The 25,454-nt window shown below is 37.5% G+C and overlaps 1 protein-coding gene across 4 annotated transcripts in view; it reads right to left on the bottom strand.

Moving 5' to 3' along the window:
• Nucleotides 1-25,454, bottom strand: part of LOC122310666 (cullin-associated NEDD8-dissociated protein 1) — a 29,184-nt gene extending 3,730 nt beyond the window's left edge. For 3 of the 4 annotated variants that reach the window (XR_006242654.1, XM_043124758.1, XM_043124761.1), the window contains exons 1-25: nucleotides 25,301-25,454; nucleotides 23,458-23,551; nucleotides 23,050-23,219; nucleotides 21,976-22,186; nucleotides 20,828-20,993; nucleotides 18,649-18,778; nucleotides 18,058-18,172; nucleotides 17,762-17,919; nucleotides 17,547-17,670; nucleotides 17,380-17,430; nucleotides 17,219-17,301; nucleotides 7,782-7,866; nucleotides 7,607-7,708; nucleotides 7,422-7,520; nucleotides 5,937-6,047; nucleotides 5,775-5,858; nucleotides 5,564-5,704; nucleotides 4,886-4,978; nucleotides 4,641-4,762; nucleotides 4,353-4,515; nucleotides 4,034-4,273; nucleotides 804-1,052; nucleotides 547-723; nucleotides 295-441; nucleotides 50-166 (exon numbers count right to left, since the gene is read on the bottom strand). Coding sequence is in view for 3 of the 4 variants with exons in the window: in XM_043124758.1 (XP_042980692.1) it covers nucleotides 50-166; nucleotides 295-441; nucleotides 547-723; nucleotides 804-1,052; nucleotides 4,034-4,273; nucleotides 4,353-4,515; nucleotides 4,641-4,762; nucleotides 4,886-4,978; nucleotides 5,564-5,704; nucleotides 5,775-5,858; nucleotides 5,937-6,047; nucleotides 7,422-7,520; nucleotides 7,607-7,708; nucleotides 7,782-7,866; nucleotides 17,219-17,301; nucleotides 17,380-17,430; nucleotides 17,547-17,670; nucleotides 17,762-17,919; nucleotides 18,058-18,172; nucleotides 18,649-18,778; nucleotides 20,828-20,993; nucleotides 21,976-22,186; nucleotides 23,050-23,219; nucleotides 23,458-23,496 (3,177 nt within the window). In the remaining variant the exon portion in view is untranslated. Of the gene's footprint in view, nucleotides 1-49; nucleotides 167-294; nucleotides 442-546; nucleotides 724-803; nucleotides 1,053-4,033; nucleotides 4,274-4,352; nucleotides 4,516-4,640; nucleotides 4,763-4,885; nucleotides 4,979-5,563; nucleotides 5,705-5,774; nucleotides 5,859-5,936; nucleotides 6,048-7,421; nucleotides 7,521-7,606; nucleotides 7,709-7,781; nucleotides 7,867-17,218; nucleotides 17,302-17,379; nucleotides 17,431-17,546; nucleotides 17,671-17,761; nucleotides 17,920-18,057; nucleotides 18,173-18,648; nucleotides 18,779-20,827; nucleotides 20,994-21,975; nucleotides 22,187-23,049; nucleotides 23,220-23,457; nucleotides 23,552-25,234 lie in introns of all 4 variants that reach the window. The other variant, XM_043124760.1, reaches the window with a different exon arrangement.

The following is a 25,454-nucleotide window of genomic DNA, read 5'->3' as shown; positions in this document are numbered from 1 at the left end:
GAAGGCAGACATTCATTCATCATAAATAATATTAACACCTGTAAGTTACCTTAACAATTGTCTGATCATAAAGAAGTGGCAATAATTCAGAAAGAAGTCCCTTGATGAGGTTTGGCTTATTGTGAGCGAATGTACTTAGAGCCAACACAGCTGCACGCCTAACATGCTGCGTGCCAAGGATAAATAAGTAACCATAAGGCCGAAAAGCCCATAATCACCGACTACTACACATCTACTCACAAAAGGTTTGAGACAGTAGAGATGAATGATGGGATCTCAAGGTTTGAGCATTACCCTGTCATGATCCTTAATAAGCATCAAGAATGAAGAGATCTCAGGGTATATAATCTCATCAATCTTCTCAGGCCTCTCAACTATAGAATATTTTACAGCAATGACAACCGTAGCTCTAGTGAATGCAGCTGAACTGGTTGTTCGTACCTATAAGAAATTGAGAATAGAAGACAGTTTTACACCCATTCAAATGCAAATATAGAATTCATCATTAGCATAAGTAGAAGTAGACAAGGTCATCTGTTGAAATACTTTGAGTGCGGGAACAAGTTTTGCAGGTTCAATAAGTGCAACTTTCCCTAGACACTCAGCTACAACATTGCGAACACCCTCCTCCTCACTTTCACAGTGGTTAAATAGTAACTTAAGAATCTTCTCAACACTAGAATCCTGAAATTCAGCTTTATCCACGGACTGTCTTACTATGACCTGCAAGATGGGATAGAATTAAACCATTGTATAGAAGGAAATCCAGCTCTAATATAGAATGCTAGTTCAAGAGCACACACCTCCTTCAAGGAATGAAGCAAAAGATATTGTTTCTTCTGCTGATTATCAATTTGGTCCAAGATAAAAGGCAAATACTTGGATAGATTACCAACAGCAATATTGCCAAGAGCATAGGAGGCAGCAGACTTTATCTCTTCAAAGGGGGATTGAAAGGACTCTATGACAATATTTTCTATATGCGCATGAGAGCTTAGATCTTTCCTTCTCCCAATTTCCCCAAGACATAACAAGGCAAGGTGCTGCTTCGCCTAAAAAGCAACAATGAAAGCAATTGTAATTGGAGAATACAAAAGGATGGAGAGATTGGTGCCATAAGAGAGAGAGCAAATGAAAATGTTCTTCAAAGTTACAATAACATAGAAATCAGATTAGTCTCCATTGTAGTGATAGGGGTCACGTGTGTGCCCCAGACAAATGTCATTCCTCATCCAAAGTCTAGCAAAGATTTATAAGGTTTGGGTGGGGATAGAATGGTTAGTGGGCCTCTAGAACTCTTTAGTAATTTTGAACATGGAACTCATTACATTTGATAGAATCAGGCATAAACAAGCATAAGTCTGGTAATTAGACTGAAAGTATAAAATCCATCATCCCACTCAGTTTGATATGCAAAAATGTGCATGTACATGCATGTGCAAATATCTATAGAAATTTTTTTATTAGCAATCAAATTTTTTTATTAAAAAGACAACATAAATAGAAAAAGATACAAAGAAACAATGAAAATTCAGCCCATTAAATCCATATTGCCGCCCATAGAACCCAAGTATAAGAGGAACTCCCTAAGGAGGCTACCAAGCGAAAAAAAAAAATCTGCTCTTGGAACCACATTAGTCTGCCAAATACTCTTCCACAGCTCTTCCATATGTACCTCTAGGAAGATTCGTTAAGGGCCCTATCTCCATAGTCAAAAGTATGAATAGTGACAAAGCAAATGGCCTGAATAGACTTACAACTGCTTTCTTTCAAGTTTGCTAAAATGTGATTAAAGACGACATTATGAGTATATTCCAGGATTTCCACACCAATAGTAAGTTCTAAGAGAAAAGAAGTCTTAATGCAACTTTCATAGCCATCATTCCTAAAAATGCTGCTACTAGTAGTAGTAGTAGTAGTAGTTGTCATTAAAGTCTACTGCCCCATTAGTCTTGTGAGTGAAGTCTAAAAGATAATTGCCAGAATCCTTGCTAATCAGTTGACTAATGTTATTGAGAAGATTCATTCAAAGCCACAAAATATGCTTATTAAAGATAGACTAATTTTAGATCTAGTGCCTAATGCTAATGAATGTCTGGACGGTAGACTCAGCTCAAGTAAACCAAGGGTCCTTTGTAAACTAGATATTGAGAGCATTCTCATCCGGTGCCCTATTTCACTGTTATCCCCCAATTATAGGGAACAATTTTAGGGAGGAGCTGATAAAACCCCCTCCCATCCCATTCCCTATTTTAGGGTTTTGCTATTGGGGACAAAAAAGTGATTTCCCTTACATGGGAAACAACTGTTCATCCCCAAAGTGACTTTCGGCTATTGCTCCCACGTGTTCCCTCTCTCTCCACTCTATGTTGCCCTCTTCTTCGATGTTTCCCTCTCTAGCAACGCAGCCACCATTGACGGTGCTTTCTCTTCATTGGAGCGAAAACCCTGTAAGTATTTCTCACTCTTGTTTTGATTTATCCTACTGATGCCCCCTCCCATGGCTGGATTCTGTCGTCGTCTCTGCCGCACAATTTTTGGGCTCCCATGGCTGAATCTCTGATGCATATTTCCTGAGAATTTTTTTTCCTTGCATTTGGGTCTAACTTTGGCCTCTGAAATCTTTGCTTGTGATATTTGTTCCTTTCATTGTGCTCTAGGGTTTGGCATTTCGATGTGCCAAACGTTTACAATGAATTTTTGAAATCGGGACCTTGCCATTTTGTGAGGTTGTTTGTGATTTTGGGGCTTGTGTGATCATTTTGGTCAGTTTGGATAGGGAATTGCTTGGCATGGATCGAAGGGCATGTTGTGATGAAGTTAGTGGTTTGATTACTGCTGTTCTTTGCCATTTCGATTGCTTGTTTTTTCTTCTTAAACTGTTGGTTTATTGAGGCAGTTTGCCATTTCGATGGGCTGTTTGTGAGTTTGGGGCTGTTGGTATTTTGGTCAGATTGGTTGTGGCGAATATGTGTTTGTATTGAAGGTTGTTTGTGATGAAGGGGCTATTTGATTACAGCCCTTCTTTGCCATTTTGATTGCTTGTTTTTTACGAAGGGGCTGTTTGTTTATTGAGGCAGTTTGCCATTTCTCTTCTGTTACCGTGATTTTGGGGCTGTTGGTATGAGCTGTTCCAACCCATTTCAATTGCTTGTTTGTGATGAAGTGGCTGTTGGTTTGATCTTAGGACAGCAATGCAAATCATACCAACAGCAATGAAGCTGTTGATATTTGTTAGCTCCTTCACTTTGATATTAAAATGCAAATCAAATATTACTCAAGTAATATACGGACAAAATGATATTAAAAAATACCATCGCATTGGAAATTCACATATTAAAAAAAATTATTATTTTTAATACACATGTTGGTTTTAAAAAAATTATATTGTATCCAGGAAAAAAATTCGTATAAGTATTTATAAAAATATTAGAATATGATATTTGAATAGAAGAGAATAAGACAAAAGAGTTAGAAGTTAAGAATGGAAATGAAAGTGAGAGAAAAAAGTAATAAAGAAAGAATAGAAGAATATTATTTTAATAGAATAGAGAAATGATAGAAAATGGGATGTAGGATGTTTTTTGAAGATGAGTAAAATTTAGGATAAAATTATAGGGAGTGTCCTTCTTAGCTAAAATTTAGAGAACCGTATGGGAATCCTCCGAGAAGGCCTGCAATCAGGTTAATTGAGAATTTGAGAGTTTTGGCTTTAGGGAGATAGAGTGATCTAGGACAACGCATAGTTTCTCTTCAATGTGCTTCTCCGTATTGGTAAAAGGCACTCCATCTGGTTTCTTCAGTATGTCTTGCCATGTTCAAATTCCATCCAACCATATTACTCATCATACAGCCTCCATTGTGAGTTATAAAACCCAATACAAGAGACTACCTACGAAACTCAATATTTATAAATCCATGAAAACCAGAGAACTCTACTGGAAATGATCAACTACTACTAAAAATGTAACATTCAATAATGGACTTTATGTATATGAAAGCCACCTTGGATATAGAGGGAAAGAAAACTTACCGAATTGGTACTGCTGTCATCTTTGAGGATTTCAGTAAGCATTTCAACAGTTGACAAGCATTTCTGATCACCAGCAGCAAGGCAGAGAACAGCTACACATTGAGCTATTGAATACAATGCCTGCTTTGCAACCCCACCCGACTGTGGAGATGGTTTAGCGCTTGAAAGAAGAGAGTCCAGTAAGGCGTCAAAACTTGTGTTTGCTGAATTAACTAGTGCCGCAAAAAAATTTTGCAAAGCCTGAAATTGCACAAGCAATGTTTTTAACAACCTTATATTCTAGATCAAACCCAATTCAAGTCAAATGCAGATAAAGTACCAAAAGGGCTTGCCCCTGCAGCAATGAGCTCTTTATTAATATTAGTGCTTGAGGAAGAACTTTGTTTCTAACAGCCAAACCAACATTTGGGCTTGGCCTCCTATCAGCCATCAGGGTGCAACAGAGTTCCAGGGCAAGAGCAGTCATATGCAAGTCTGAATCACTGGAAAATAGTTTATGAACAATAACTACTATTAGAAAGTAATCCAAAATTCTAAATAGCCCCTAACCATTCCCAACTTTGAAAAGAAGTTAAATGAACATCAAGATAAAGTAACAAGAGAGAACCTAATCAGAGCTGAAAGTTCCACAATAATAACTTCATATGCAGATGGACCAATATTATCACCATAAGCAACTATCAGGGAATTTAGGGTTCCCAATGTAGCCTGCCTTAAAGCTCGATTAGCCTATTTTCAAAACAAGGAAACAAAGTTCAGAAATTCGTTCAGAACCTGTTGAGTGGTTCTCATCACTTGAGCATTGTTAAAAGAAATATAACTACAATGACAGCAAGCACAGGATCCCCATACCTTACGCAGAAATCCTGTCAATTCTGCAATTACATGCTCCAGAACGCATGATAAATCAATCTGAAGTGGAGAAGCAGAAATGACAGCAAATGCCTGGATACAAAGCATTTATTGTCTTTAAAGAATCATAATCCAGAGGTAGGGTCATGCGTGCACACACAAACATGCAACACACACCCATATATACATGCATAAGTAAATAACTACAAGTGCTGATGCATGGATCTGATGATAAAAAACACAGCTCTGATAAATATTTAACCCTGACAATTAGATTTGTTCAAATGGTTTCCCACACCATCCCCACCCTGTCAACAAGCATGCACACACAAGCATAGGTACGAGCAAGGGACAATAAATTGTCCTCTCTCTAAATAGAATTCTTATTATAATAGTATTTCAATGGCAAATATGTTGATGCATATAAATTTGATCGACAAATACAAACGCATTACATGTTGTGGGCAATTAGAACTGTAGAGGAAATACATCCAACCATAGGTTCTAATATAAATTGGGACAATGAAAAGATTAAAAAAATGCTCGGATCTGAGTCATATATAATAAAAATACACATAGCAAAAAATAGGCTTAAACCAGTTATATTGACATAGACAAGAAGATGAACATTAGAAAACAAAACCCTCAAAATTCATGTACAATATGCAAGATACCAACCTTCACAGCCGTAAGACGGGTTATCTCATTTCCCATCCGATCAACAAGCACAGGAAGGCAAGCAGGCAATTCTGCACTGAGGCTATCACCAAATGTTGCCACGACAAGTCCCATGCAAGAGATAGCACACTCCTTAACCTCCTGGAAACTAAGAAATATGAGAAACAGCAAAAGCATTCAAGGAGAAAATTCAATTACAAATTTTACTGACCTGATCTTGATCTTGGTTTGTCAAACGTGACATTATGGCATTGTATATTGGCTGAACATAAGGTTTAAAATCAAAACCAAAACCCTACATCACCAAGCCATTCAAAAGATTAGAAGATGGCCGAACAATGTGTCTAAGTCTAACAGTGAATAATAAAATAACCTCAGTATCAGGGCGCACAACACGGACAACTACTCCGCATACTCTCAATGCCTCAGCTGTTACTTTGTAATAACGCTCACCAACAGCAGATAAAACAGGACCAGAAAGAGCCTGCAATAACATAGGTTTAGTATGTATCTGAACCTATCGTAAAGCTTACATTGTTGTCCACTGTTGTATAAGATGAAAGTTGTTTGTACAAATTCTATGAAGCACGAGACAGTGAGTACTCAGGAAAAATGCTGTTAGAGGAGAGCATAACAATTCATTTCAGAAAAATAGTGATATCACAATAAATAAGAAGGCATGCATACAGCTAAAAAAGCATCTATCTCAAACTGACAGAGGACTTCACAATGTAGCAATCCTCTGACTCGTAAAGGCATTCAAAATGCAAAACATTCACCAAAGAGTATCTCTCCTATGTACAAGCAAGATACCTATAATTAAGATGAAAACATTCAATTCATTCCAAGAACTTAGACTGAGATCTGCCTCGTTTTTCCCCCCGGGGAGGATGCAGTTAAAAATTTGAAAATTTCTTAAGAGGATAGAAAATCTTTACTTAGGTTTGCGAGATCTACCATGAAAGGAATCCAAGATAAGAACTGCATATGTCAGACAAGATAGCAAAGTGCCACAAACAGGAGGATTGGCAAACAAACAGAGCAAAATGAAAAAATGTAGGATCTTTTTTCAGTTTCAATACAGCACTAAATTGTAATCGCATTCAATTCAAAGAAACTGATTAAATATTTATCCATCCCATGTACAAGGTAGGCTACGTAGAATAAAGACAAAGATGTCAGACCAATAACAAGAACATGCATTGAGATCACCCCCTTTTCAAAAAAGATCTCTTAAGAAGTCCAGAAATATGGTTTTGAATTTGGCTTGAAAGATCTCTAACAAGGTTATCAAGAAAATAAAAGTTCACAAAGACTGGCAATGGCTAGCCATTCATCACAAAAAAGCATAAACTCAGATGTCGATTTCTGACTTTGACAGGCAACTATGGAGGCTGTTTAAAGCATATCATATTATCACCAAAGATTGAAAAGGCATTGTTTAGCCAAATGAGGAATATTGTTCCTAAAAACCAACAAACTTCAACCCTTATCAACAACCTTAAGCATCAACTACAGCTTAAAACTTTTTTTTTTTTACATGGATCGGAGGGTTTTAGTTTCTGGACATTGGTTGGTTACATTCTAGACATGCATGGAAATTGAGCAGGCTGCACAAACAATCAAGAACTCCTTGTAGAGAGCTGAAACAAAAACTAGCACAGCATCTACTACCAAGTTCGAGTGACCCTCATGTACAGATCAAAATAACTGTCCGTAAATTTCAGAATGCTATCACTGGGGCTCACTTCAGAAACACATGACGCATCTTTCCAAGTAGGAGGGAAGGTAATACAGAAAAATATATTATGTCTTCCACAGAAGGCAGTAAAAAGAAGTTCAAAGTCACTGCTGATACCTCAATGTGAGGATGGAAAACAGGAGGAGAATGTGAAGCTAAAACCAATCTAGTAAATATAAGAGCTTCGATCTTCAAATTCGAGGTAGAGGATTTGTCCTGGAGAAGAACACAAGAGGGAACGAGCATCAAGGAGAAAACCAGACAAATTTTAATACACCTTCAACAACAGACAATTTACTCACACTCAGTGCCTTTTCAATTCCCGGAATTAGCGATCCAATGAGGTCTGCAAGGCAGTCTGGCAAGACAATCACAAGTTCTTTTAAAACAGAAAATGCACCAACCTGCAAGCAGACAAATCACTTAAGTATATTTGGTCTGTTACCTATGATCCACAACGATATCATTGATTCCTACCTTAGTCTTGATGGATTTCTCACGTAGCTGCCTAGTTATGGATCTAACTATCTTCGGCACTTCTTGCTTCAATAACCATCTTGGGCTGCCAGTTACAATTTTATCATCAGCTCCATTTAAAAAATAAATAAATAAATAAATAGAGCACTAATCTGAAATGCCGAAATTGCTACCAAATCCAATGGCATCCCCTGGATGATCAGGGTTACCAGGATACAAGGATAGATGAGGGAAGAACTAGGAGTTAGTATTTCGACTATGGAGATGAAAAGAGATCATAGGAAGAAAAAGTTCCTCAGATGGAAAAATACAGACTCGATATTCTGATCTTCTTCACCCATTTGGCTATCAAGCACGTAATAAAACCATTGAGAGGTGAACACCAAACCCTCACATCTCTTGGGTTCTTATTTGGATTTAAATCAATATCCAAAACCATTTGTGTCACTTTCATAGAAGAGATTAGTTCTAGTTTGACTTACTTTCATTCTTTGATTTACTTGACCTTCTTGGCTCCTTTTTTTTTTCAATTGGTGAGAGCAGGGCGCCTAAATTCTCGGATATTGGATTTTTTTTAAGTAAAAATACCACATATTATTGAAAAAAGTGCTAGGGGCACAATCCAACTACAGAAGCAAAGGGAAATGCCTAATTTAAAGAAGCTTATGGAAGCTGAAGGAATCAAAACGGGAGTTGTGGATTGTAGTCCACTCATACAAATATCTAAGCATGAAGGTTCTCAACTCTGGCAAAGTTTTAAGAATTTCAAAATGACATATGTAAGAATAAACAAAAACTTAATATAGAGGTTTTTTTTTTATCGGTAAACAAATTTAAATTGATCAAAAGAGTAGAAAAGAGCCCCAAGTCTTAACATAGAGAGATGCTATCATGAACAATTAGTAGAATGTTGTAATGCCCCAATGGAAGATCTAAACCACATGACTTATACTCCAAAAGAACTAGTCAATAATACAGTTGGAGCCCCATCGGAACCTTATAAAGAGTAAGAACTTCTCATTCCCAAGCAATGTAGGATCTCATACACCACCTACCCTTATCATATGAGATATCACAATCTACCCCCCTTAAATTCCTGACATCCTCATCAGGCCTGTCCATTGTAGGTGGCACAACTCAAGTCACAAATTTATGGTTGGGATAGGCTCTGATACCATTTATAACGCTCCAATTGAAGATCCAAACCACATGGCCTATACTCCAAAAGGACTAGTTAATGATATAATTGGAGCCCCATTGGAACCTTATAAAGAGCAAGAACTTCTCATTCCTAAGCAATGTGGGATCCTATAAACCACTTACTTTTATCCTTATCAGAGCATTAGCATTGGTTTCTCTATATGCATATCCAAAATCCCATCTTTTGGAGATTGATTTTGCCATTCAAGAAAAATTTCCACATTGGATTACTCATTTTTAAGCCATAATAATAATAAATATTATTATTTTGTTGTTATTAATTTTTTTCCTAAAATTATTTTTTTAATACATTTTGCAATTAGCACCCACTACATACACTTGGCATTAATAAAAATAATATAATAATAAAAAATATCATTTTTTATATATTATATTAAATATATAATAAAATGATAAAAATATATATATAATATATTATAATAATAAAATGAAGGTGAATGTGAAGGTGATGTTATATTGTTGAGGGAGGGAGAAAAGGAAAGGGTTGTGTGAGAGAGCGAGAGTTGGAGAAGAAAGAAACAATTAGTAAGATAATATTTGTAGAGTAAATAGTGCATCTCCAAAGTTATTGAAACATTGTTTATAGCTATGTAAAATTTTAGATATACATAATCCAATGCAGTCAAATTAAGGGTCTAATTATGTAACTATGTGTTTGCATTTGCATATGGAGACACCAATGACAATGCTCTCATATGGGATATCACAAATGTTGTTGTGGGGATTACATGTGGAGGATTTGACGACCAATCCATAGCACTACTCACTGCTATTGAAACGGCTCACCTACTTGAAACGAAATCAAGATTTAAGAAGAACAGGGAGTTAAAGCATCTTACTTGGACAATCAACTATTTCACTAAGGGAGGTAGTTCAAGTTGAGGGAGGACTAGAGGGAGGGCATGAAGCCTTCCTCCATCCTTGTAGGAAGGGGTGCAGTATTAGTTTCGGGTGTAGTATGTAGAATGCAGCTTCTATGGGATTTTTGCGTGGTGTCTTAGTTTTGTGTAAACAACGGGTTGGGGTAGTTACAGTTGCTTTTCCGCAGGGAGGAGCGTTTTGTCCCAATCGAGCTTAGTGTATATTGGATGGACTTACTGATCATTAGGGGTACTTTATTATGGGCTAGGTGTTCTCTCTTGTGTACTTGGTTATGCCTATTGATATTAATAAATTTTTACTTACAAAAAAAAATTTATAAGAATTCCAACTATCACCATACACGCAACATAAAATGGTCAAAATTTGATACCTCCATTCTGATAAGTAATAAGAATAGGTGGTATATGGAGCCCACATTACTTGGGAATGAGAAATTCTTGCTCATTTATAATGCCCAATGGCTTATCAAAATGGGGTATCACAATCTCCCCCACTTATGTTCCTCTATTATCAATCAAATTCTTATTTACTGGTCAAAAAAAAATATTCCTGTTCTCGTCGGGTTAGTCCGTTGTAGGTGGTACGGCTCAAATCTCACACTTCTGGTTGGGATAGGCTCTAATACCATTTAGAACACCTAATGGAATGCCCAAGCCACATGGCCTATACTCTAAAAAGACTAGCAAATGAAATAATTGGAATATCATTGAAACATCATAAAGAGCAAGAATTTCTCATTCCCAAGCAATGTGGGGTCTCATACACTGCCTAACCTTATCACTTATCAGAATAAGGTATCACAATAGGCTCCAATTGCTTTTTTTTTATCGGTAAATAAAATTTTATTGATCATAAAAATAGGCAAAGACCAAGTACATGGGTCATATACAAGAGCAATGACTAGGAGTGATGTTTTGGTGAAACAAGAAATTCATGAATGGTCATGCCATTAAAATCAATTACAATCAACCATTGGAATAAGGTGTTAAAAAAAAAAAGTTCTAAGTTCATCCAATGACCGCTCACGATCTTTGAAGTTTTGCCCACTCCTCTCCCTCCAAAGACACCACCATAGACATATCAGAATCATCTTCCAAATTGCAGCAATTTGAGAAGTGCCTTGAAAACCTCTCCATGAAGCTAAGAGGTCAATCACCCTTCTTGGCATCACCCAAGCTACACCCACCCTAGTAAAAAAGCCATTCCACAAAGTCGTGGCAATTTCGCAATGCATTAGTAGATGATCCACGGATTCTCCGCTCTTTTTACATATACAACATCAATCCAATACTATGATACAGTGTTTTCTTAGGTTGTCAATAGTGAGGATCTTCCACAAAGAAGCTATCCATACCAAAAATGATGGGGGCCTTAGTCTTCCATATGCTCTTTCACGGAAATGGATTTGCATTATGCTTAGAGATGGATTGGTAGAAGGAATGTACTATGAACTTTCCTTTCGCCGAGGGGCACCAAAAAAGTTTCTCCCCCCCACCACCACCCCAAAAGGGACTAAATAGACTAGGGTATAGAATTCAAAGATTGCATCAACTTCCCAATCATTGACAGCTCTAAGGAATGTGACATTCCATTGGGGGTGCCGTTAGAATAGTGAAGAAGGTCTACAATCGAGGTTTCTTTCATGCTTGCTATACCAAAGAAGTCTGGATAGGCTTCCTTAAGTGTCGTCACCCCACCATATGTCATGCCAGAATTTTATACAAGACCCGTTGCCTACCTCAAAACGGTAAAACTAGAAGATATATTCCATCCACGTCTTATGTGCTTCTAAAGCTCCACCGTAATAAGTTGGGGAACATGTAGTTGCCCATTTTACCAAGTGAAATTTGAACTCATCATTCATCCCTCCGCATGGGAAATTCGGCTGCATTTTCTCCATGCGATAAGCTACCTGTGATGGAAGCGAAAATAAAAGAGGAAATAAGGTGGTAGGTTGGATAGGGTACTTTTAATGAGTGTGACTCTGCCACCTTTGGATAAGTACATCCACTTCCAACTAGCAAGTTTCCGCTCCATCTTTTCTAGAACATCATTTCAAATGGATATCAATTTGTAGTAAGCACCCAACAGGAGGCCAAGATATTCCATTGGTAAATGAGATATCTTACATGCAAAGATAGGAGCCATACCGTCCACATTTTGCACTTATCCCACTAGAATTACATCTTATTTGCCCAAGTTCACCTTCAATCCAAAAACGACTCCAATGCATAGAAGGAGAGCCCTCATTGCACAGATATGATCATGGCTGGCGTCGCAAAATACTAGGGTATCATCGGCAAATAAGAGGTGAGAAGTATTGAGAGAGCTAGTATTGGCTTCCCCCACTAAGAAGCCAGATATAAAGCCACCCTCCACCACATCGTCGATCATTTTGCTAAGTGCTTCCATTACGAAAACAAAAAGTAATGGAGATAAGGGATCCCCGTCTCAATCCCCGCGAGCTTTGAAAGAAATAGTGTGTTGTGCCATTAATCAAAATAGAGAAGTGTGCAGTAAAGATGCAGTGCTTGATCCATGAGCACCATTCACCCCAAACCCACATCGCTCTAGCATGTAGAGTAAGAAGCTCCAATTGACTCAATCATAGGCCTTTTCCATATATAGTTTGCAAAGAAGTCGTAGCTCTCCCAACTTGAGTCTACTATGCAAACATTCATTGGCAACAATCACCGCATCAAGTATTTGCCTCCCCTTTACAAAGCCATTTTGGGGCTTTGACATTACTTTCTTCATCACCATGCTTAATCTGTTCGCCAAGACTTTGGAGATGATTTTGTACATCCCACTCACCAAACTTATGGAGCGATAATCTTTCACCTCTACCACCCATGGTTTTTTAGGAAAAAGCGCAATGAAAATGGAATTAAGGCTTTTTTCGAATCTTCCACTTTCATGGAATTCTTGGAAGACCCCAATATTATCACCCTTGATAACTTCCCAACAAAAATGAAAGAACACCATAGTGAAGCCGTCCGGACCTAAGCTTTGTCACCCACCATACTTTTTAACACTTTTCGAACCTCCATTTCTTCAAAAGGCCTCTCGAGCCATCCTTTTAATTGTGGATCGATAGTATCAAAGGTAAGTCTGTCTATTCTCAAGCACCAAGAGAATTATTCCGAAAGTAAGTTCTCATAGTAGTTGACAATGTGATCTCTGACTTCAGTTGGGCTGGAGATAGTCACCCCATCCACCAACAACGTATCAAGGGTGTTGTTTCTCCTGTGCGAGTTAGCCACCCGATGGAAGAACTTGGTACAATTATCCCGCTCCTTTAACCGCTGGGCTCTTGACTTTTGTCTCCAAGATATCTCTTCCATGAAAGAGATCCTCAAGTTCCACAGACACTTGAGTTTCGCGAGCCCTTTCCACTTTGACATTTCCCTTTCCTCCAATATATTCTCCAAACCTTTAAGTTCCTCCAAGAGTGTCTTCTTCTAGCTTTCCACATTACCAAACAATGGTCATGCCAACTCTCCAGATCTTTTTTCAATGCCTTCTATTTACATGCCAGAATTTTTTTTTTATACGTAAGAAAAAAAATTTATTGATACGAATGAAATAGGCATAGCTCATGTATACATGAAGTATGCAAAAGAACACCTAAATACATTCTAGATTAGGGACGAAAAGTCATGAACATTATTTCCATCAGGTACAAAGGCTGATAACCAAAGCATTAAGGTGTGCATAAAAAAATCTGAAGCTCCACCATGGTGCGCTCCCTATCTTCAAAGCACTGCTCATTCCTTTCCAACCATGTACACCACATGATACATGACGGAATCATCTTCCACAATGCCACTACTTGAGGATAGCATTGAATCTCCTTCCAACATGCCAATAAATCCACCACCCTCGATGGCATTACCCAAGTAACATCAACTCTTTTAAAGATCTCATTCCATAGCCCCCTTGTCATCTCAGTGTAATAATAAGTGATCCACAGATTCTCCATGCTTTTTACACAAATAGCACCAACCCATCACAATGAGTCCCCTCTTCCTCAGGTTGTCAATGGTCAAAATCTTCCCAAGAGCAGCAGTCCATACGAAGAACGCTACTTTAGCAGTCCATGCCAGAATATAACTTGGGGTTCCATGAAAATGATAAGAAGTCAACCATTGTTTAACGCAGTCAATAAAGCCCTCAGATTTCAGCCACATGTTCTCGAATTTGAAGTGCCTTGGACCTCCATGTATTCTGCCACAACAAAAAAGGATGGGAAAGTGGAATGAACATAGTTGGGGAAGAAGCTTTTGAATGAGGTTTGGAAAATGGGTTTCCCAATCTGAGGAGACCAAGAATCTATCAATCCTCGATCGAGAAGGAAGTTCACGATTGCTCGACCAAGTGAAGGAGCCACCTACAAGCGGGATATCTAATAGACCTTGGTAAAAAATGAAGTTAGAAAAGTCTACCATTGCTGAGTAGAAGTTGAAAACACCCAATCTTTCACTCGAGAATCGAGTAACATTAAAATCACCCCCAATACATCAAGGCATATCCCAAATGCTACGTAGCCCGGCCAACTCATCCCATAATAAACTTCTTGCTTGATCTAGATTAGGACCATAAACTCCTGCAAAGGCCCATTGGAATCTATCCTCAATAATTAATGAGCAAGCCACCATAAAATTCCCCATACCATCCTTCACCTTTTCTACCATCCATTTATCCCACATCACTACAATGCCACCCGATGCTCCTTTAGAGGGTAGATAGTGCCAACCCAACTGATTACATGCCCACAAAATCCTAATGATGCTTAGAGAGATAAACTCCAATTTTGTTTCGTGTAAACATATAATGTCGCCTCACCACATTCGTAGTTGATTTCTGATTGTGAGATGCTTCTCCTTCTCATTCAGCCTCCTCACATTCCAAGAAATGATTTTTGGCTTCATTGTACAAACTCATTTGCCCTTCCCTTCACTCTCCCACGATTTGAGCTCCTTTCACTTGTCCCATCATTAACTGTAAGGTAAGCCATTTGAGCTCCCTAGATTTTTTCTTAGATGAGTTGAGCTTGCCATCCAGGCTAGTCTTTGTCCAGCCTCTACAGCTACAAATAAGGCAATAAATTGGTCTTTGAAACCATTACATACAATCCCCACATAGTTTTGGATCTCCTTAATTTTGTGGAGGACCTAATCCAAAGCATGTGTATCATTCAGATGTATAGATTTCAATGGGGTAGGTGCATCCTAGGACTCTCCATTACTACCCAAACAAACTACCTTCACCAGCTCAGAATACGATCCCAACCAATGCTCCCTCTCATCCCCATCGGATTCATACAAAACCATAGCAACCTTGTAAGATTCAGCCCCAGCAGTCACCATTTCATGGTCCACGATGTTAGAGGCCTTACTGGAGCTAGAGGCCACCTCTAATGGGAGTTTTGAACCACTCTGTGAAGACTCAGGTGAGGCCGCACCTTCAATCCCTGTTGGCAACGACTTCTAACTCCAAAGCAAATACAACTTCCTATGTTGTCACCTACGCTGGCATCACCACGACGACCGGAATGTTGTGTTTCAACCCACTTTGGGTCAACACAAGTGCAGCCACACCATCCGGCCCCACAATTCCAGAGACATTCTGTTTCTTCAAGACAAATAACAACTTCTCGAGTGTCGCCGGCACCATCACCACCTCAACGACCATTAGGTTGTCGTCCGCTGGATCACCCACATTGGGCAAAAAGTTCTGTGAGGTCCCCGGCCAACAAATCAATGACTCTGACAGTCTAGAAGCTGCATTGACTAAAGGGCTAGGCCCTTCCCTGGACTTAGCTCGCTAGCGTTGAGTTACAGACGTTGAGGCCACATGGGCTGGGCCTTTTCCTTTTGCGGCCTGCAAGGTACAAGCCCCTCTAACTCTTCTGCTTCCCTTGCACAACCCACAACTTCCTCTAAGCCCAGCCAGTATCGATGGGTTACCCTCTGGATGAAATTGTTTACCATCTCCCCCAATTCTAAAATCTCCCTTTTGAGGCTATTTGTGGTTAATTGCTCTATACCACTATCATTGAACAAAGCATCCCCCTCACTCTTAGTCTTGTTTCTTATGACCCTATTGCCTCCAACTGAAAGCAGGTCTATTTTCATATATAAGAAAGCTATCGCTGCCTTCAACTCGACAAGTTGTGTTTCCATCTTTAAAGAATTGTGCATCACGACGAGCTGGTTCTGAGCTTGCGTGATCTGCAGACCACTTTCACCGTTCTCCTCACTCTGAGTCACTGAAGCATAACACGTCTTCAGAGCTGCTGCATATGATCGCCTCGCCACCATGGACATGCTTGGGTCTTTATGATTCACCTCCAAGTTGATGTTCTCATTTTTCTTCTGGCTTTCCTTCCTTGACCCATCAACAAAGAACATCCACGAGGCTCTGCGTAATTCCGCAGCAAACTTCTCCCAACCCAGACCTTCATACCCTTCAAGAATGACTACAACACTCTGCCGGCCACCTCCACCAAATTTTCCCATGAAGCTCTATCACCATTTTTTTCCCACCATTCCCTTCCACTTCTTCACAGATTATGATAAGGCTTCTTATTCCACCCCCTCTATATTCCACTAGAGTCAGGAATCTTCCATAAGCATTTGAACCTCTTTGTGCAATGAAAGCATTGCTACTTACAGTGGAGGTTTTGTAAAATTCATTTTTTCCATTTCAACAAGCACACTCCAATGTCTGCACCAGCCATGTCACAGATGAGGATCCCAAAACAAACTCTTGCACCACCTTTCTACCTCGCTCTACAATATGCACTAATTGACTACCTTCCGTGGAGAGCTCAAAAATTTTAGTTTCAATAAGGACCAATTTCAAGTGACCCATCTTAGACACAGCAAACAAAGAAGAAGATGATCATCATCGAGAATCCTTATGGGAAGAGTGTTTCCTCAAAGTTATTACCTAAGCAATTGCAACTAACAATATGGGACATATACGTAACAATTCGAAACACTTTCATTTCAAACAAGAACCATAACAGATTCTATATCAAAATCAAAAACCTTGATCATAGGCCACAAAGATGGCCCGGTAATTAGATTCCATAGCATATATAGAAGATTGGGCTCCTGTAGTATCAATGACTAGTCCTTTTAGAGTATAGGTTATGTGACTTGGGCCTTCCATTGGGGCATTACAAATGAGCAATAACTTCTCATTCCCAAGCAATGTGAGATCCCCATACACCACTACCCTTATCATTTATCATAATGGTTATCACACAAAACCAAAAGAAATTTATGCAACTATTTGGCACAAGAAGACCATAAGAATTGACTTGCCTCAATTCATTCATGTCATTCTGTCCTTTTGTAACATTTCCAGTTTGACGCAACAGCTCAATGAATGTATTGAAGACATCCATCTGCATCATTACTATATTAGATAACCAACAAGAAGAGAAGTAATAAAATAACCAGGAACTAACTTGTTCATGCGTTACCTTCACATTCTCTTCCCTCTCCTTAAATCTATCAATCAATTTTGGGCAAGCCTACACGAGAATTAAACATTTAATGAATAGACCTATGCTCAAAACCTTATAAGAAAGATCACAATCTTAGTCATTCTCATTTATGTTTTTGCCCAAATTTAGAATTTTGAAGATACCTCTTCATATAGCTTTGACAGCAGTTCAGGACGAGATACAATTAATGCTGCTAAGCATTTTGCAGCTGCTCTTCGAACTTTCCAACTTACATCCTCATCATCTGTATATTCATTTGCACTCTCACTGCAAAATAAATAAAGTGACCAGACTTAACTCAAATATCTAGCCACAAATGTTGAATATTGGCAAATACAAAAATCATAGAAAAACATACTCATCTTCCTCCTCCTCATGGCTCTCTTCGTTACTATCCTCCTCCATGTTATCAGTAAAATTGGGGTCATAATTTAGATACTCCAGGGAAAGATGAAGAATTTCATCACAATAGGAAGAAATATCCCTAGGGCACCTGAGCAGAAAACTTTCTAGTGCCTGCGGTCAAAATTTAACACATGAGAAGAGATACTGCAGAAAAAATAAACAAGCCCAGACATGCCACAAGCATTACAGTAACCTAAATAACAAAATGAATAATTCCGAAAATGAATGAACAGAAAGCAACAACAGTACCTGCAAGCTATACTCACGAAGCTCCTCATCGTTCTCCGATGCACTTGTGCAGTAATTTATCAGCACTGGAACGGTGTCACCAAGATGGGGTCCAAAACGATATCCAACCGCACGACTAGAACACCATGGTATCGTAACATATTAGCAAACGAATGTTTATTCTTTAGACCATACTTACATAAACTAACAAGCAAACAGAGAACATGTTTAACCAAAAACGTTTAGTTCCAAGGCAGAAACATATTTTCAGTCAATCCTTTTTAAGACAAAAAAGTTTATTAAAAGATAAAAACAGAAAACGGCAATAACCATTTGACAAGACCGCTGTATGAGTGTGGCCAAACTGATCAGGTAAATGTGAGTTAAAACGTTCAGTAAATGGGAAAGGGGAAATTAAAAGACAGAGAAAACACTTGGTCAAAAGAAATATCATAGAATGTAAGAGTAATGTTGAAACAAAAGGCAGAGAACTGCACTTACATCGACCTATTTAAGCCACACTCAGTCAAGAATATCAGAGGAATGTTTAAACAAAGTTAACAGGAAAAGGGAAACATAAAAGACAGCCAGAAAACACATTTTATAGCTCACCTCAAAGCACCAATCATTTGAATGTTTGTGCGGGTCATTTCCGACTTTGTGCCCTTACTTCTTAAGTTCTGAACAACTTCAACCGTTGCCTTAGCCAACAAATCATCTGACAAGCTTGAAGCAAGAGATGCTGTTGACAGAATTTGGTAAGTGAACTACAATGTAGCCTTTGGAACACAACGTTTTATCACATCCCAAGTACAGTCAGCTATGTAGGTTTTCTCAAATGGGAATAGACTGAATCATATTAATCATGTGCCATTCTCGGCTAAGCCAACATAATCAAAAGAAGTAATCGTTAAATCCCCTGAAGATTTTTCATAGTAAACAGGGCAATCATGTATTTTGCTACATAGATTTCTTTTTTTTTTTTTTTTTTTTTGATAGGTAAAAGAAGTTTCATTGATCCACGTAAATAGGCAAAGCCCGAGTACATAGATTTCTTTACCAGCATACCTAATCTTTTGCTTTTAAGTAATTGACTATAGAAACAAATACACTTGTATTTCATCTTCAAAGCATGTAAAATATAAAGTTGCAACAGCGGATTTCAAAGAAAGACAAGTCCAAGACCTACTTTCCATGTTAAATTGGAAGAACCAAAAAACTCAAGTTAAAAGCCTATAAAGAAAAAAACCACAGCATCTCCAATTGTATTTTGTTTGTCCATTGAATCAAAAGCCATGGATAATTTATTTTTAGATTCCAGCTACAATGAGAATCTAAACCAAAAAAAAAAAAAATTGACCAAAAAACCAAAACCAGATGATTCCGACCAGCATAATAGATTAAGGATTTTTTTTTTAAGATTTTATAATTGTTCAAATACTAAACTGATTTCTGTGGTTTAATGTAAATTCAAATTACTCCCTATGGTTATAATCAACTTTTTACTCCATGTAGTTTTTTGTTACTCCATGTAGTTTTAGAAACGATCAAATTGGTCATTCCGTTGGAAAGCTATCATTGTTGTTAAAGGTGTCGCATAAACACCAATGGTGGTTCGTCACACGCCACCTTTGGGCTTGGGGCATCAGAGGTGGCCCAAGGTGGGTGAGGGAGAACCTCCCTCACTCCATCCCCACACTACTCATGGTGGAGAGCAGTGGGTGGGTGGGAGCCCTCCCTAATCATGTACACCACCTTTGGTTGGGGGCCATACTGGGCCGTAGTAGTTGCTAGATCTGAGCCAAAAAGAGATGGCCATCATGAGCCACCTCTAGAGGGCCCAACCAAAGTTGGCTTGAGGCGGTGGAAGGGAGGCTATCTAGAAAGTAGGTTTTTCCTTTTTTTTTCATTTTTCAATTTTTTTGTTGTTCATTATGTTAATTTTTTATAAAATAATATAAATTTTAAAAATAACTTTTGTTTCATAATTGTAACGCTTTTTATATATATTTTTCCAATTTTTTTGGTTTTTCCAGTTTTTTATTTTTTCACTTTTGTATTTTTTAATTTGTAATGCTTTTTTATTTCTATACATGTGACATGCATGTGGTCTGTCAGATGACACGTGGCGAATCATCGTCGGTGTTGATGTGGTGTTTCTAACGATTTACTAATTGATTTGTGAGTCTGTGACATAAGGACCAACTCTTTCTTAATATCGCAGGGAGTCAAAAGTTCAATTAAAAAGCACAAGGAGTAATTTGACTTGAAGAGTAACCACAAGAACCAACTTTGTATTTGATCCTTTTAATAAAGAGTAGTGCTATTTGAAGGCATTTACACCACACCACCCATATGGCATGGTTTGATTTCTAATATTCAAATTTTAAAATTTATCTTCCAAATCAAATTATGCCACGTGGATGGTGTGAGGTGTAAAGACCTTCAAATAAAATTATTCTTATTGAAATACCAAAATACAAAATTCGGCCAAAACAAAACAACTTAAAATTTTAGTAAAGAATTGAAAATGTTAAGAAAGTACACCTCAAAGTAAAAAACTTAAATAAACATGATTAATGGCACAAAGTTCAATTCTTTTATGATGTGGAACCTCACCAAGGCAAGGCCTTTTGGACCCACCCTTGGGAGGTAAATCTTGAATACACAAAACCACCTGCCAGAACTGTATATCAAGTAATCAAAGGGAAATTCTAGCTCATCTCAAGCCCACACTATAACCAATAGGCTGCCCTCTAATGGGTAATGGAAAGAGTTTAAAAAAACTTACCAATACAAGACACAGTCTTCTTTCTAACACTGGCTTGATTGGAATTCAATTGAGATAGCAAGGCACCTAAAAGTAGCTCGTGGTCGGCCACCATTATATTACCAAATTTATGAAGGATGTCACATAATATATCAAGACATTCACATTTAATCTCAGTGCTCATTCCCTGAGTAAAAAAAAAAAAAATTAGCAAAAAAAATGTAGTTAAAACATAAAAAATGATAAAGACATCATTTAAGATCTAAGAATATAATGTAAAGTCACATTACATAAGAGCCTTTTGTAAAATGGAAGCCATATTTATAGCTGTAAACTCTAAGTAACTACATACGAAAAAGTTGTATTTATAGCTAGGAGAACTAAAACGATTATGCACATTGAAATTACATAGTGGTGTCCTACTTTTTTTTTTATTGCCCTTCAGACCCACCCCTACAGAGTAAACCCCGATCCCGTGTACTGCACCCTCGGCTAATTAAATATTTATTTTATTTATACCCAATAATAACTTAGCATGAAAATTCCATTCTCATTTCCCCCACCTTCTCAAGGAGTTAAGTTTGGCCATCCAAAATGTTGCGCATACAAAAAGGCACATTACACCACACAAAACATAGGCATGCCATGAGTAAAACACAAGCTTAATCATACACATTTTTTTTTATAAGTCTTTACTCTGAAGCTTAATCATACACATAATGAAAAGTATAACACTGTGGAATCCTATTAACTCTATTCAATCTGTTAAGAGGAAAAAAAAAATGAAGGAAGGAACTAGCCTTGCTTGCCTTGGGAAAATATCTCTAGGAATTGAAAAAATTAATTTTATGCCATTGTTGATCACGTTTATAGAAATCCCTTTGACCCAACAAAACCAGAACCTATTTGCAAACCTTTGCCTACCTTTTGCATATTTATTGAGAAAAAGGAAACCAAATCCAATCATTAAGAGCTTCTTTATTTTAGTGTTTTGAGTTGCATTCTTTTCATTTTTTTTAGTATTTCAATACTCTTCAATATGATATCCAAAATTCAAACTGCTTCATACACCCAGTAAAGGGGTATTCACCAAAAAAGAACACTTTCTCATCCTAATTTCAAAAGCTTCAGTGTGATAAAGAAGTGGCATTCAAATTCTAGGAACTCACTGGACCCGTAATTCCTTTTATCAATTGTGGTGTGACAACAACAAGAATAGATTGTGCAAGAGATTGTGTTGCAATTTCAGCTACTATTGTCTTCACAGCAATGCTAGCAATGTCACGATGCTGATTCTTCGCATTAAGCAGTTTATCACAGAGCTTATTAGCCATCTCCACTATGCGTGCCTCACTGACCTTCTTGACCAACAGAGCAAGACTGCAATACGAGGATATATGTCAATTAAAGAAAAGTGAAAGTGTACAACAAAGTGCTGATATTAAAGCATCTCTTTATAAATGGTCCATCTTTTTTTTTTTAAGGTTTTCATATGCATGTATTCCTTTTTTTTTATATAGGTACAAAATTTTGTTGATCGCAAAGAATGCGTGGCCCAAGTACAGAGTATACAAAGAAAACACTGAATAGCAACTAGGAACTAGACACTGATACAAGCAAATCATGAAAACTAGTCCCATTACAATCAATAACAGAAAAAAGTACATAAATACAAATTTCTTTCTAAAAGCACCAAACAAAAAACAGTAAATTCAGAATAACATAGAAAAAGAAATAACAGTCTCCATCCTGCATTTGCACTCAGAGACCCATGCACCACAAGAATTTTATGGAGGATGAATCATTATGACCTATAACTCTACAGATTCTAATATCAACTGTTGCATACTGAACATTCTCAAGGGGCTATGAACATCTTCAAATGAGCACGTGCATAAACAATCAGTAACTAACAATAGTACTCGTGCAGTCTAAAGGACATAAATTCAACAAAAATATATATATTTATTATACAAAGAAATATTGATGAATGTCGTAAACAAGTCACTTTGGAAGACAGTTAAGAGCATTGTGCAGTCAAAACTTGACTCTTCTTCAGTTTACCAGGGAAAACAGAAAACCACATGTTAAGAAACCAATCATTAGCCTTTCCATTGACTATACAAGTGAAGAACATGGAAATAAAATAATAGATTAAATCGTGAAAGCACAACTGTAATGAAACAAACATATCATGGCCAATCAATAAAAGCAACAAGATCTCTATGCATGCTATAACACACCATTTCACAGCCAATCCCGAAACATCACCGGCCACATCATCAAGCTGTTGTATGATTATATTTGACAACTTTATCTCCAGATCAGAATCCGGTTTAAAACTATCTTTGTTTAACTCATTTAGCAAATCAGATGTTGCCATATATCTGTAATCTTTATCTTTGCCTGTCATCTGCAAACAAAATCATAGGACTCAAAGCATCAGAAGCTAAAACACTTGGGATACACATGCTTGCCCATACTCAAGAAATGAACTCAATCAATTCATTAAGACATAGATAAGTATGCATGCGTGCATAAATAAATAATTTTTATTTTTTATCAGTAAATAAGAATTTTATTAAAAATATGCGACATGCATAAATAAATAAATAAAAACACATACCAAGAGAAGCCCAAAAACATCATACCTTTTCTAGTATCCCAGTCATTACTAAATTTGCCGCCATCTCTGTGTGGCAATATCAACGTGTTGTGCGTACCAAACTCAAAAATATCAATACTCTGATAAAAAGACACAAAATAATAAATCATCAATTACAAATTTACATTTGCACAACTGAAATAAAACTTTTTTCTACAAGTAAAAGCAAAGAGACAAGTGAAATCAAGCCCAAAAAGATAAACAAAATATCTTAACTAAAATATACTGAGAAATGCTAAACTGCACAAAAAAATGCATTAAACTCTATGACCATTGGAAAAGAAGCGAAACATTGAAATTCAAAAATACCAAATGTCTCCTTAATCAAGGCAAGCAATCACAAAGTTCATAAGAACACAACTACAAATATAGGTATTACATACACTAACGATTGTTAAATACAAGCACATAAAGAATATTGCAGGCCCGCAATAGTCTAGTGTTATTTTCTCTTTTTGACATTTGTACCTTTATTTAAATATAGCTAGAAATGTCAAAAAGAGGAAATAATGATAAAAAATTCTATTTATAAGCTAGTGTGGATAACATACCTAGTAAAGTGCTTACATGACATAATTTGATTTAGAATATAATTTTTTTTTATAAATAATGAGAAATGTTATTGACAAGTAAATAGGCATAGTCCACATACAAAGGAAGTATACAAGAAAAAAAAAGTAATTACAAACTAGGAACTAAAATGGGCTAAAAGCAAATCATGAAGATTATCTTCATTCAATGCAAGAACCTTTGCCCAAATACACAAAGTACTAAAGAAAAACTCTCTAAGTTCTCCCATCGAGCATTCTCTGTCTTCAAAGCACTGCCCATTTCTTTCCAAACATAAGCACCACATCAAACATGAAAGGATCATCTTCCATATGGCGCACAATGCGATGGCTCTCCTTAAAACCTTGCCAACATACTAAAAGATCCACCACTTGCTTAGGCATCACCTATGCAATACCCATCCTACAAAAAATCTCATCCCACAAAGTCTTAGCCACCTCACAATAAGGAAGTAAATGTTCAACAGATTCGACATCTTTCTTACACATGAAGCACCAATCCACGCTTTCTCAAATTATTTGAGGTCAAAATTTTTCCAGGGGACGCCAACCAACAGAAAAATGCAACCTTACTAGGCACCCTAGATATCCAAATCCACTTCCAAGGGAAATTATTGGCACAATGACAAGTTAACGCCTTACAAAAGCAGCTGACTGAAAATCTGCAATTTCCTGCGTGAATCCACCACAAACTATCCTCCCTTCCCTAAACAATCTTCATGTCATAATCTTCTCAAAAAATTTGAATCTTACAGATCAAATTTTACCACTTAAGTGATATAGATGGTGTGCTTTACACTACACTAGCTTGAAAATAAAATAACTCAATAAAATTCACAATACAAACCCTAGCCCAAACCCCACACACACCATCTGGCACACCCACTCGCGCGCGCACTCAGAGAAACGTTGGTTACATATAATCGAGAGCAATGTGAGTGAAAAATAGATTAGAAAAAGCACCGGACGACTTAAAACCCCAGCCCAACCATGTGGCAGTAACGTACTTCGATTGAACACCCACAAGAAGATTCACAAACAACAACGGAAGACGAACCGTAGAGAGCCTTCACAATTCTTATTATTTGGTTGTGAAAAATAAATAAATAAATAAAAATATCAGACCGGAGGACGTAATCGGAAACCCTAAAAATTCAACGATCAAAATAAGCAGTAACTGCAAAGAGAGAGAACCTAATCGAAGCGGAGGATCCGAAGCGCATTGAAGAAAGAAAGCTAAAGAAACAAATGGAGACATGCCTTTCGAGTGAAGAAAGATAATAGTGATCGCTGCCAGTCTGCGTCTCTGCGGCAGGCTTTTCGATTATGTTCTTTCTTTCACTTGGCAGGAAGAATTATGTTCTTTTCGCTTCGGCTTCCGGTGGCATTGTGAGGATTTGGTTCAAATTGAATG

Source organism: Carya illinoinensis, chromosome 5 (assembly GCF_018687715.1).
Source record: "Carya illinoinensis cultivar Pawnee chromosome 5, C.illinoinensisPawnee_v1, whole genome shotgun sequence".
NCBI classification, from domain to species: Eukaryota; Viridiplantae; Streptophyta; class Magnoliopsida; order Fagales; family Juglandaceae; genus Carya; species Carya illinoinensis.
This window is presented reverse-complemented; position numbering and strand designations above follow the sequence as displayed.